Source organism: Carlito syrichta, unplaced genomic scaffold, assembly GCF_000164805.1.
Source record: "Carlito syrichta isolate Samal-C Ts95f unplaced genomic scaffold, Tarsius_syrichta-2.0.1 Scaffold142996, whole genome shotgun sequence".
In the NCBI taxonomy this organism is placed as follows: Eukaryota; Metazoa; Chordata; class Mammalia; order Primates; family Tarsiidae; genus Carlito; species Carlito syrichta.
Window position 1 is genome coordinate 17804 of NW_007087092.1, and position 13275 is coordinate 31078.

Below are 13275 nucleotides of genomic sequence, written 5' to 3' on the forward strand. Positions count from 1 at the left end.
GTGAAAGCAACTTGAAGCAATATGTTTATTCCAGTGGCACCACTAGGTGTGGTGTTTGCATCAAGTCATTTTGGGGTGCTTTGTGGAAATGCTTCCTAGTAGGGAATTCCCTGACTTCATAATTTCCAGAAATAGATCTCTCTCTCTCTCTTTTTCCCCCTTCTATCCAATGGTTGCAAGAACTGAGCCACAAGGCCACATTTAGCCAGGCGATGCTATACACAACACATGGTGAATTGTTGATGTGAGGTCTGAGGATTTGGGTTATTTAAAATGAATGACCTCCTAGCTTTATTACATTTTCTGTATATTGAGAATTGATAGCGAAAATGAGTGATAGCTATATTTGCATGTGATTTGTATGTTACAGTTAACATTTAAATTTATGTACTAAAATTTTTTTGGTTGCCACGTTTAGCCTCTTTATCCTCTTAAGGCATAGAGTGGCTTTCCATCTCAATTTTTGATTTAACATATGAACCCTAAGGGGGACCATAGTTCAACTAAAAGCACCTAACTAATAAATGATATTTGCTTTATGTTTGAACAACAAATGTTTTTTTAACCCACTGTCTTCACTAATATTGTAACTACTGTCTTACAGATTGACTTGATGCAAAACATCACAAAGACTCCATATTATACAGTATGCGATTTTTGAGGTATGAGCTTTAGAAACTTACCTCTCATGTGGCATGTACATCAGGCTTTAATTTGAGTTTGGTCATTTTGGGGAAATTGTGCATTTCTTTTTTTTTTTTCCCTCTCCATAATATTTTTAGAGTATTAAAGGGGCTGTGGAGGTATTTTTGGATTCTTGCTGGAATTCTTAGCTTTAACAGATAACATTTTCTTTTTCCACTAAATTGAGACACTAATTCTGGCAGATGATATCTTTTTCAGCTCTTCTAACTTAACTAGCTTAACATTTATGCTTGCTTCTTGGAGTTCAAATCTGCATTTTCTATTTTGTGCTTTTGATTGCCTCATTTTAAGTACTCATTTCCGTTCTTTAACAATTTTCTATTTATTGGCCTGGGATGATCTTGTTGGTGCTAACAGCCTGACATTGACATATTTTGAAACTTAAGCAGTCGAGATGTTACAAAGATAGAAATTTCATGTAACTGCTGAACCATTTTGTGCTATGGGGTTCAGAATACTTATAACCTGAGTTCTGGTTAGAAATATTTTGATCAATTGGTATTAAAATATTGGCAAGGAGGGAGTTTTTTAAGGTAGTTCTGAGACAGTGGTTCTATTCTAGTGAATTTATTTTCCCTCTAAGTCTTACTTTGTCTATACATTCTAGTGAATTTTTTTGTTATATTTCTGAAAACTCAAACCTTGGGGGTGTGAATTTCAGTTTTTATAACTCTTGAGATTTTAATATCTTTATTTCTAACTAATTGGGAAGTTACTCCAGGTGCTTCCTAATTAAAAATGGACGTGTCCGTAGCCGTAAATTACTTAATTTCGTCAGTGAAAAATTTAAAATAAGTTACTATGTATTGAGTATAGAAACTTGTTTTTATTGTATTCATATACTCATGAACTGTTTGTATATTAATTGTCTGTTAGACTGAAAACCTTGAGTTTGTTTTGTATTTTGGTCGTAATAACTTTTAATGTGCCCTGTAAGCTAAGTATTTCTAAGAATTTATTGTCTTATTTAGGCCTTACAACAAACTTACATGTTAGATAGGTATTATCCCCATTTTATGCAAGAGACAACCGAGGCTTGGAGATTAAGTAATTTGTGCAAAGGCACAAATGCTTTTTCAGTGCTGGAGCTGGGATTTGAGCCCAGATCTTTTTTTAACCTGAATTCTCTGCTGCCTTATGTTACTACTGTGTCAACAGAAAATGATACAAATATTTAACTCTTAACAGTAAGGGTAGTATACATGTGATAAGTAAACATAATGAAAACAGGGAGTGAAAGCATGTTTAAATATTGGTAGAATTCAGTTATCTTTGTGTTTCAGAATTAGTCACGTGTTTATTTTATTCACTCATTTACTAGCAGCTTACATTTTTTGTATTAGGTGCTATACATATAGATAAGTTCAAAACCTGTCAGAAAAGTTCTTAAGCTCTCTTTTGTTTTTAATACCCTTTCAGAAAATAATGGTACGTTATGGTTTATTATAGGTACACATTAAATGTGCTATATTTAGATACACAGGACTGTCTTTCCATTGGTTTACAAAATTTCTCATGCTCCATTGAGTAACTGTTTTACTACTTATAGACTTAGTATACTAAAAAAATAACCTTAATGCATTTTTTCTTGAAGTTCCATAGATTTCATTTTCCATATATTAGAAGTACTTAACTTTGTTAACTTTATCTATGAACAAGTGAGCCCTGAATATTTGCAGAAGATACTCCATTATGGAGCCTTACTCATTTTAGTATGCTAGGTTATAGAATTTCATGATGTTTCAGATTGAGATCTTTAGAAGTAATGACTTGTGCCAATTAGGTATCCAAGTTAAATTGGACCTGTTGTCTGCATTCTTTTTTTTTTTTGAGTTGTAGTCTTACTCTTATCGCCCAGGCTGGAGTGCAGTGGCGCTCTCACGACTACCCCAGGGTCAACCTGCTGGGTTCTGGCAATCCTTCCGCCTCATTCTTCCAAGTAGCCAGAACTACAGGTACACGCTACCACGCCCAGCTAATTTTGATTTATTGTGGCGATGAGTTCTTACCAAGTTGTCCGGGCTGCTCTTGAACCCGTGGGATGAGGCAGTCCACTTGCCTTGGCCTCCTGAAGTGCTGGGATTACAGACTGAGGCACTGAGTTCAGCCTATTTTCTGCATTCTATATTAACACGAATTGCAGTAAATACAGATTAGGGTATCTAACTGATAGAGCCATGCAAAGTTTATGTTTTACGTTTTTTTGGGTAGGAGCAAGGAAAGGCTTGATAGACTCTAAATAGTATGTATACACTATACAAGCACTACTGTCATTTTTATACATGGGGGAGGGGCATGAGAATAGAGCTTAGTTTCTGCCCTTGCCTGTGTCCTAAGCTTTTCCAAATGATTATGGGTTCAGAAGACATAGTAAATATCATAATGATCCCCCCCCAAATTTGTTCCTCTCAGGAGAAACTTAGTAGCAGAGGAATTTATTATTTGTATTTTTCATATGCTATAATATTGTTTTTCTTGATAGTTTATGATTGATGGTTGGAAGAATAAGACCCATAAGAAATCTTGTAGCTAGCTTAGTTCTCTCTTATGAGGAAATTGAGGCATAGAGCAGATATAGCTGATGTTTAGATAAGGACAGTAACTTTACTCTGGGCTGTGACCCCTTGTTTGTTTATATCTAAGTATCAGGTATTATTCTAAACAGTACTTAGATTTTAAATAGACTGTGGACCACAACTTTCAAATACAGCTTTGTTGGATTTCTGACACCTTACTTTTGTTTTCTTAAAACTTTGGTTTTTTACTTTTTATAATTTTAATTGATATTCTTTACAGTTAAGGCACCTTCATTGAGGTTTTCAGTATTGCTATACCTAAACATAATCTTACTTTGTAGCTAACATTTGCTTTCAAATATAATTTTATATTTTTCCACCAAACAATTAAGTTAAGGATTTAGTTGAGAGTTTAGGGCACATGCCATGAGACAGTATTTTAACAAAAATTGGTAACATATTGGCCTGGCATGCTGCTACTGCTTATTTTTATGACGGGGAAGACTGAATTTTTTGACTGATTAGTCCTTTCCTTGGGGAAGAGTTTAGGAAGAGTTATTTTTTTATTAAGTCATGTGAAGAGAATTCTGGACCATAGTGACCAACTGTCCCTTTTTGATTGGGAAATGAGACTTTTAGTACTAAAACCAACAAAGTCCCGAGCAAACTTGGATGAGTTGATCAACTTAATCTCGGTAGTTATTCATATTTCTGAATGAGTCTTCAGAATAGTAGAAGAGACTGAAAAGCTGGCATTTCATCTATTGATGATCTCTTCCCAGTAAAAGCCTTTTTATTAGACACTTGAGTGCTTATATATTAATAGTAATGGTTAAACATAGAAGTTGGGGAGAAGAGAGACGCTTGTATAAAAGAAAGATTTATGATTTGTTTAAAATTTTAATTTTATACTTTTCTCTCTTTACAGAACTGATAGTGCTTCAGCCGACCCAGATAATTTAAAATATTCTTCATCCAGAGATAGAGGTGGCTCTTCCTCTTATGGACTGCAACCTTCAAATTCAACTGTGGTGTCTCGGCAAAGGCACGATGATACCAGAGTCCACACTGACATACAGAATGACGAAAAGGGTATATATATTTTCTTATTGCTAGAAGTATGTTTTTTGTTTTTTTTTAACCTACCTATTTACCCCCTCCTCCTGCCCTCCTTCCTTCCTGCTTTCTCCTTTTCTTTCTTCTAATATGTTTAAAACATAAATAACAAATACAGTGTTATTCCTGAAAGCTTCATAGTAAATTTACCCATTTTATTATTTATTATTTTATTTATTTATTTATTTTGAGTTGAGATCTCACTCTGTCGCCCAGGCTATAGTGCAGTGGCATGATCACAACTCACAGGCAGCCTCAACCTCCTGGGCTCAGGTGATCCTTCCACTTCAGCATCCTGAGTAACTGGGACTACAGGCATGTGCTACCCTGCCTGGCTAATTTTTGATTTTTTTGTAGATACAAGGTTTCGCTGTGCTGCCTAGGCTGATATTTTTAAAATTTAAATGATTTTTCCCACATATATAATATACATACATGCACTTTACTTGCCCAAAAGATAAAATAATTTTTTGTTTAAAAAATAATTCAACTAAGGCTGAAGTTCCTCCTGATACCTTCTCCTCTAGACTTCTAGAAAGTTTACTTGGAAGGCTGAGCCGGAAGGATCCCCGGAGCCCAGCAGGTCGAGGCTGCAGTGGCCGGGAGTGGCCATTGCACTCCAGTCTGGGCGACAGAGTGAGACTCCAACTCAAAAAAAAGAAAGTTTAAACAAAGTGCAAAATCTGACTTAATTGAGTTTTCATTTCTCTGTTGTATCTTCTAATGGGCTCAAAATGAAATAAAAATGATTCCAAGGTAGGTAGCACAGGAAAAGGGTAGAAGCAAAGGCTGGTTGAACTGCAAATTCAGTGACATAGATCCTGAACTATCAGTGATTGAGTGAGTGAAAAAAAATACCATATTTAAGTAATGTAGGCTGGTCTGATGGTTATGGGTTATCAGAACTTATAGTGCCACTAAAGTTGGTATACAACCTCCTCACTGCTAAATTTGACTGGAAAAAAAATAATGTTGTAAACATTGCTGTTTTTAGGTGGCTACAGTGTCAATGGAGGATCTGGGGAAAATACTTATGGTCGGAAGTCGTTGGGGCAAGAGCTGAGGGTTAACAATGTGACCAACCCTGAGTTCACCAGTGTTCAGCATGGGAGTCGTGCTTTAGCCACCAAAGACATGAGGAAATCACAGGGTAAGGCTGGGAAAACTGGGACCAGTTGCATATACCTTCACAAAGACTTATATCTCCTCTTAACCTGGGTGCCTCATTTCTTACTAATTCCTTGCACAGGCATGAGTTGATTACTGTGAGTTGGAAAAACATGTGCAGGTCATAATTGTTTGCATTCTTTTCTTATGAACTGCTAATTTCCCACTAGAAAGGTTATAATACATACTTGAAAAAAGAGAGTTCTCTTAAAATATGATTAGAAGACTGAATAATATCTTAAAGCAAAGCTTTTCCCTATTATGGTTACTACGTGTATAGTGTATAGTGGGCTCTTGGGCCTGTGGAGAATATTGATGTATATAAAGTGGGCCTTTTTCTAAAGTTAAATACAAGTAACACAAGCCTTACATATACGTGAGCGCCTTGAAAATTTTGAGGATTAGAGATAATGGGTAGGAAATTCAGATTTCTGATTTGTATGCTTTGTTGGATATAATTACCCTTTGGAAATTTAGTTTATGACCATTGTGTGTTGTGTATCTTGGTGAAAATCTTTGTGCATGTAGCTTTTTTCTTTTTTGGCATGTAAAAAATTGATTTCTTTTGTTTAAGTTTTTTAGAAGTGGAATGACTAAATCTAAGACTGTGCTGTTTGTTTTGTTTTCTTTTCTTTCTTTCGAGATGGGTCTTGCTTTTTCACTGTACTCTATTCCACGGCTCACTGTCGTCTCTAATTCCTAGACTTAAGCTATCCTCCCACCGTAGCTTCTGGAGTAGCTGGGACTGCAGGTGTGTGCCACCACGTCCAGCTAATTTTAAAATTCTTTGTAGAGATGAGCTCTTTGTTGCCCAGGCTGGTCTCAAACTCCTGGCCTCAGGTAATCCTACCCACCTCAGCTTCCCAAAGTACTGGGGTTACAAGAATGAGCCTCTGTGCTTGGCCTATGCTGCTTCCTATTTTTTTTCCAGTCAGGGTCTTACTCTGTTGTCTAGACTGGAGTGCAGTGACATGATCATGGCTCACCCTAACGTTTACCTCTTGGGCTCTGGCTATCCTTCCACCTCAGCCTCCCAGGTAGCTAGAACTACAGGTAAGCGCCACCACGTCCAGTTTTTTTTTTTTTGGGTTTTTTTTTTTTTTTTTGAGTCAGAGTCTCACTCTGTCACCCAGACTGGAGTTTAGTGGTTTGTTCACAGCCACCCCAGCACTGACCTGCTGGGCTTAGGCAGTCCTTCCACCTTAGCATTCCAAGTAACCGGAACTACAGGCACGCACTACCATGCCTGGCTAATTTTTTTGATGTGTTGTAGAGACAAGGTCTTACCAAGTTGCCCAGGCTGGTCTTGAACCTCTGGGCTCAGGCAGTAATCTCACCTCAGCCCAAAGTGCTAGGATTACAGACTTGAGCCACCACACCTGGCTCTAATTTTCAAATGTTTGTAGAGACAAGGTCTCACCATGTTGCCCAGGCTGGTTTTGAATTCTTGGGGTTCAGGTAGTCCTCTTGTCTTGACCTCTTAAAGTACTGGGATTACAGGCAGTAGCCCCTTTGCTTGGCCTATAGCAGAATTTATTAAGAGGACAGAAAACTCCCACAGTGGGAGGGGCCCCCAAGGGGTTGCCCAGCTTATGTTGTTTCTTAATAGAGTGTTTGAAGCCTTAGACATAAGATATTCTAGAAGCTAAAAAAAGTGACTCTAAAGCTAATTTAGTACAATTCCTCTTCTTCATAGGCTCAGAGTCATACAGTTTGCTAGTGGCAGAATTGTAAATAGAGCCTAGATTTTCCAACTGGTAACCTAATGACATCTTCGGTATCTATTCTTATTGAAATAGTCTGTGAGCTGAGGATTTGTAATAATTTCATTCTTCTTCAGGTGCTGTAGTTTCTTTTACCATAAATTTTCTTTCATGCCTTAGACATGAAACTGTCAGACCCTTTGATACAGTTTATTGTGTACATATTAGATAATTAGGATAAATAGCATGGCTGAAAAAAATTTCTTAAAAACTTAGTTTTTAAAGGCATATTTAATATACTAATAGTGTCCGCCATTGTTTGAGCATTTGTACGCCTCCTTGGGATTGAAAGAATAAGGGGGAGAAAGGTTCTGGTTTGCCACTTTTCTAGTGGAGGCACACCTTGCACATGGTAGGAAGTTTTAGACATTTGTTTAACTGAATGTGTGACTGTGGTTCCCCAAAAGTTTGTCCTAGGGAAATGATGATAATGTGAGTAAGAGGCTCCCCTCCAGTGAGATGCTAATTGATAAATAGAAGCTTATAACCTGTTTCTACCTGAATGAGACTTTATCCCTAATCTGTAGAAATCATTTTCCTATACCCAGGCTGTTCACCTGGATGTTGAAAACAGTTTGGAATGGACCTGGAGAAAACAGTTTCTAAGCTTTTCTTTTTTCTCTCTCAGTTGATCCTCTGGAGTGAGGTGTTCATTTTGCTTAGGGTTATTCATTCATTCTTTCTTTCAGCAAATATCTTTTAAGGATTTGCTGTGTGCTAGGTACTTTGCTTGGGTTAAGTATATGGAGATAAACAAAAGAGTGACAGGACTTACATCCCCTAAACGTTTATTATTCAGTGGACTATGGTTTTTGATGTTCTTTAATATATTTGGGCTATAAAATTTCTGTGCTTATTTCTACTCAGTGAGCAACAAAATGTTTATATTCACAGAGCGATCGATGTCTTATTCTGATGAGTCTCGACTGTCGAATCTTCTCCGGAGGATCACCCGGGAAGATGACAGAGACCGAAGACTGGCTACTGTAAAGCAGTTGAAAGAATTTATTCAGCAACCAGAAAATAAGCTGGTGCGTATAGGATGTTTGGAAGTGTCAGTAATTTTTTTGTTTCCATATTAATGGTAATGCTATCTGGAGTAGTTTAAGAAGGATAAACGTTTTGCTTCCAAGGGAAAATAACAGGAATTCCTTATTTCAGATTTATTTGGCCTATATTATGATGATGTAGAACTTAATGCTTCCTAATGTGTAATTTATCTACCTCTATTCATTGCTGGGCCCACATTGGTGCCTTCTTCAATAAAGTGCTTTTCATTTTTAACACATGTTATCCTGTAGGTAATTCTGGTGTGCTCAGAAACTTTCTGTGGTCTAGGACAGAGTATCTCTTCATTTTTGTATTTAAAATGGGGTACATATTTTATGTACAAGTTTTGTCTAGTGGCCAGGGCTGAGTAAATGGAAAAACCCTTTTAAAAAATGAAGTATAGGAGGGGTTACAATTTTTTTCTTCATTCCAAGTAATTCTAATGTTTTTTCTTTCTTTCTTTCTTTCTTTTTTTTTTTGAGTTGGAATCTCACTCTGTTGCCCAGACTAGAGTGTAGTGGCTTGCTCCCGGCCACTGCAGCCTCGACCTGCTGGGCTCTGGCGATCCTTCCGCCTCAGCCTTCCAAGTAGCTGGAACTACAGGCGTGCACTACTATGTCTGGTTGATTTATTGTAGAGACGAGGTCTCGCCAAGTTACCTGGGTGGGTCTCAAACCTGCAGGCTCAGGCAATCCCCTCGCCTCTGCCTCCCAAAGTGCTGGGATTACAGGTTGAGCCACTGAGCCCAGCCTTCTAATGTTAAATTAAGAATTTGAGAGGAGGTGGGCGTTGTGACTCAAGCCTGTAATCCCAGCACTTTGGGAGGCTGAGGTGAGGGGATTGCCTGAGCCCACGGGTTCGATACCAACCTGGGCAACTTGGCGAGACCTCATTTCTACAATAAATCAATACATTAGAGGGGCGTAATAGCGCACACCTGTAGTTCCGGCTACTTGGACGCCTGAGGCGGAAGGAACCCTTAGCCCAGCAGGTTGCTACAGGGGTGACTATGAACGTGCCACTGCCCTCCATCCTGGGCGGCGGAGTGAGACTCCAACTCAAAAAAAAAAAAAAAAAAAATCTTGATATGGAGCAGGAGAAAATTAATGAGAGTGGTCTGGTAAGGCAAATAATATTTGACTTACAGCATGCTTCTCTTTCCAAATTTTATTATGGAAAGTTTTAAATATACAGCAGTTTGAAAGATTTGGCAGTGACCCGCTTATGCTCACTATCTAAATTTTTCATTTATATTTTTTTATCATATTGCTTTGTCACATTTCTTTCCACTTTCATCTATCAGTTCATTTTTCATATGCATTTCAGAGAAAATAAAACGTGCTTTTTGAATTTATTTTTTTCATGGATGATCCTGGCTCTGTTTTCTATGAACAAATTTCTTTAATAGTCTGAAAGGAAACTTAGGACATTCCTGGTATGCTAACTAGGGACTGGGAATAATAAAGAAATGAAAAAGTGCTGCCCAGTTATAATTTGGAGAGGAAGACAAGTAAAAAAAGTAGTGTTAGTCTTACAAGTACAGACATTTGAAGTTTTAACAAATGTGTTTTTTTAAAGGTACTAGTTAAACAATTGGATAATATCTTGGCTGCTGTACATGATGTACTTAATGAAAGGTAAGTAAATAATAAGGGTTAAATGTAATGACCTTAAAATATATTTTTAAGCCGGGCTCGGTGGCTCAGCCTGTAATCCTGTGCCTTGGGAGGCTGAGGTGAGTGGATTGCCTGAGCCCGTGGGTTCGAGACCCGCCTGGGCAACTTGGTGAGACCTCATCTCTACAATAAATCAAGAAATTAGCCGGGTGTGGTAGCGCGCGCCTGTAGTTCCAGCTACTTGGAAGGCTGAGGCGGAAGGATCGCCGGAGCCCAGCAGGTCAAGGCTGCGGTGGCCAGGAGTGGCCACTACACTCCAGTCTGGGCGACAGAGTGAGACTCCAACTCAAAAATATATATTTTTTTTTTTTAGAAATTATTTAAAGACATACTAGAAGATAAACCCATTAACTTGATTTTTGAACATCTATTTGACATTTCACTGGGTCCTCTTGCCATTTTTATCTGTATTATTTATATGTTAAATACCATGACATACAAATGGAACCCACTTGAAAAGAAATTCTTTTTTTAAAAATTTGCCAATCTGACTCAGTAATTGACCATTGATGTGTAGAATGGCATAAACTCGTGGTGCAGGCTAGAATGAATGCAACTAGTTTTTGTAGACTAGAGAAATTTGAAATTGCTTAGATACATTTCCTTTTTTGGCAAAAGTAGATGGAAACCATTATTCTACTGGGGTTCTGAATAGGTGTGCAGTCATTTCTTCATGGTGATTCCTAAAGAATCGCAGTATTGGAAAGCACTAAAAATTCATCTCAGCAGGTCACAAGCCTTTTGATGGTTTTATTTTATGTAGTTATTAATATTATACTTAATACTGTTATACTTTTGAGTTTATATATATTCAGCTGTTACTATTTCTTCTAGTCCTTACATATTAAATATTATATAGATTGTAGTTATTTTAGTGTGTTTTATCTGATTATTTGTTGCTGCCGTTTTCTGAGAACCATTTAATGTGGTTTGAGATGGAATTTGAAACCTGAATTGTAGCAGTTTTAGGCCTTTTTTAATTGTTTGTAAATATTGATTTTGTAGAAGTAAATCTAATATTTGTCAAAGGTACTTTTGGGAACTGTTAGTTTCCTAAATAAAGTGGTTAGAGTGGATAGAATTTAAACCTTTTAAGAAATTTTAAAAAATCATTTAAGACTTTCTTTTATAAGTTATGTCACTCTTGTCTTTGTTGAAAGCTTAAGCCTTTTGTGTTTTGTTTGCATTAAAATAAACACAGTAGCAAATTGCTTCAGGAGTTGAGACAGGAGGGAGCTTGCTGTCTTGGCCTTCTTTGTGCTTCTCTGAGCTATGAGGCTGAGAAGATCTTCAAATGGATTTTTAGCAAATTTAGCTCATCTGCAAAAGATGAAGTTAAACTCCTCTACTTATGTGCCACCTACAAAGCACTAGAGACTGTAGGAGAAAAGAAAGCCTTTTCATCTGTAATGCAGGTAAGGGTGGGGGGGGAGGTGAGGGGTAGGGGGGCCTGGGGGGGGTTGGAATAGAGGACTGGTGATGTACTTGGGAAGAAAATTGTCCTTAACATATGTCCTTGAAGGGGAGCTTGAGGAAAGGAAACTTAGAATAGGGGGTTATCTACTGCTAGCAGATATGATATAAATAAAATTTTTCTTTCTGGGTTTGAATAAAGGATATGCATTGAAGGTAGATTTAAAGTAAGTTTTTTAAAATGTGTCTCTTGGCTTTTTAGAAGCTTTCCTTTGAAGTTGTTTAGGACCAGAATGGTTTGCAGATTTGAAAAGAGGACCTTCACCAGGAGAGCTGGATAGGAGGGTGCTTTACATTTGTTGAGGGAAACAAGAACTAAAGTATCACAACTTATTTCTGAGCTGCTTAAGATTTAATAACCTGTCAAAAATTCTTACTCCAAGTGATATAATATATATAAATGAACACCAGCTCTACTTAGTTTTATTTCACTTTTGATTGTTCTTAATTTAGTTTTGAACAAGCTTTTAAGTAATTAAATTTTTGTTGAACTAATGTTTTTAAAAATTAGGGTATTGGTGTGTGTTTGGAATATGATACCTGAGTAGGATTGGGTTTTTTTTTTGCTTCACAATTCTTGATATGCTTTATTTTGGGTATGTAATTTAAAAAAAAAACAGATGTAAGGAATAGTTCTGCCTTTTTTTTTTTTTAAGTGTTTTATAGAGGTCATGAGAAAAATTTTGGGAAAGATTCAGAAAATTATCTGTAACAAAACAGCATACCACCAAATTGGGCTTACTCTGTATATGTTTTTTTTTTTAAATTTATATATTATCAACATTTCCCCAACTATTTATTTTGAAAAATTTCAAATTCACAGGACAACAGATAGACCAGCCAGTACAGTAAATACCCATAAATACTATAATGCCATAATAGATACTTCACCTAGATTCATCACTTAATATTTTGCTACAGTTTTATTTTCTGACACATACATGCACTTTTTTGTTGAATGATTTGAAAATAAAATACATACTTAATGGCAGTTCACCCCATAATAGTCCAATTTGCATCTTCTGAGAATGAGGCCATTTTTCTGTATAACAACAGTATTATACTCATGGCTAAGAAAATGAATATTACTACATATGCAGTTCATATTCAAATTTCTGTAATTACCCCTAAGATGTCCTTTATAGTTTTATGTCTCACCTGGCCCAGGATTCTATCTTGATTCAAGGATTGTTTTTGGTAGTGCCTCTTTACTCTCTCTTAACAGTTCTCCACATCTTTTTGTCACCCCCTTTTTTCTTTTTCTTTTCTCTCTCTCTCTTTTTTTTTGAGTTGAAGTCTCACTCTGTCACCCAGGCTAGAGTGCAGTGGCACGATCACAACTACCGCAGCCTCGACCTGCTGGACTCAGGTGATCCTTCTGCCTCTGCCTTCCAAGTAGCCGGAACTACAGGCCTGTGCCACTAGCTTGACTAATATTTGTATTTATTATGGAGATAGGGTCTCACCAAGTTGTGCAGGCTGGTTTCGAAACCTTAGGCTCAGGCACTCCTCTCGCCTCGGTCTTTCAGTGTTGGGATTGCAGGAGTGAGCCACTGTGCCCAGCTTCTGCCGCCTCCCCCCCCCCCCCTTATTTTTAGAATGCTCTACTTTCTGGGTTTGTCTTATTGTTCTTTCCTGACTAGATTCAGTTTAAACATTTGGGCATAATTACTTCACTGGTTTATACTTACCGCATCATACCAGTAGGCACAGGATGTTGGATAGTCTCATTCTCCCGACCTGCAGAGTTGATCACTTGGTTGAGGTGATGACCACCAGATCTTTCCATCACGAAAGCTTATTTTTCTC

The 13275-nt window shown here is 37.3% G+C and overlaps 1 protein-coding gene across 1 annotated transcript in view; it reads left to right on the forward strand.

The window, feature by feature from the left end:
- The first annotated feature begins 600 nt into the window (after positions 1-600).
- SMG1 (SMG1, nonsense mediated mRNA decay associated PI3K related kinase) overlaps positions 601-13275 on the forward strand; it is an 88640-nt gene continuing 75965 nt past the window's right edge. Inside the window, exons 1-6 of the mRNA XM_008050116.2 lie at positions 601-662; positions 4150-4313; positions 5332-5487; positions 8162-8298; positions 9896-9954; positions 11195-11408. Coding sequence (XP_008048307.1) covers positions 649-662; positions 4150-4313; positions 5332-5487; positions 8162-8298; positions 9896-9954; positions 11195-11408 — 744 coding nt within the window. The 5' untranslated portion in view covers positions 601-648. The remainder of the gene's footprint in view (positions 663-4149; positions 4314-5331; positions 5488-8161; positions 8299-9895; positions 9955-11194; positions 11409-13275) is intronic.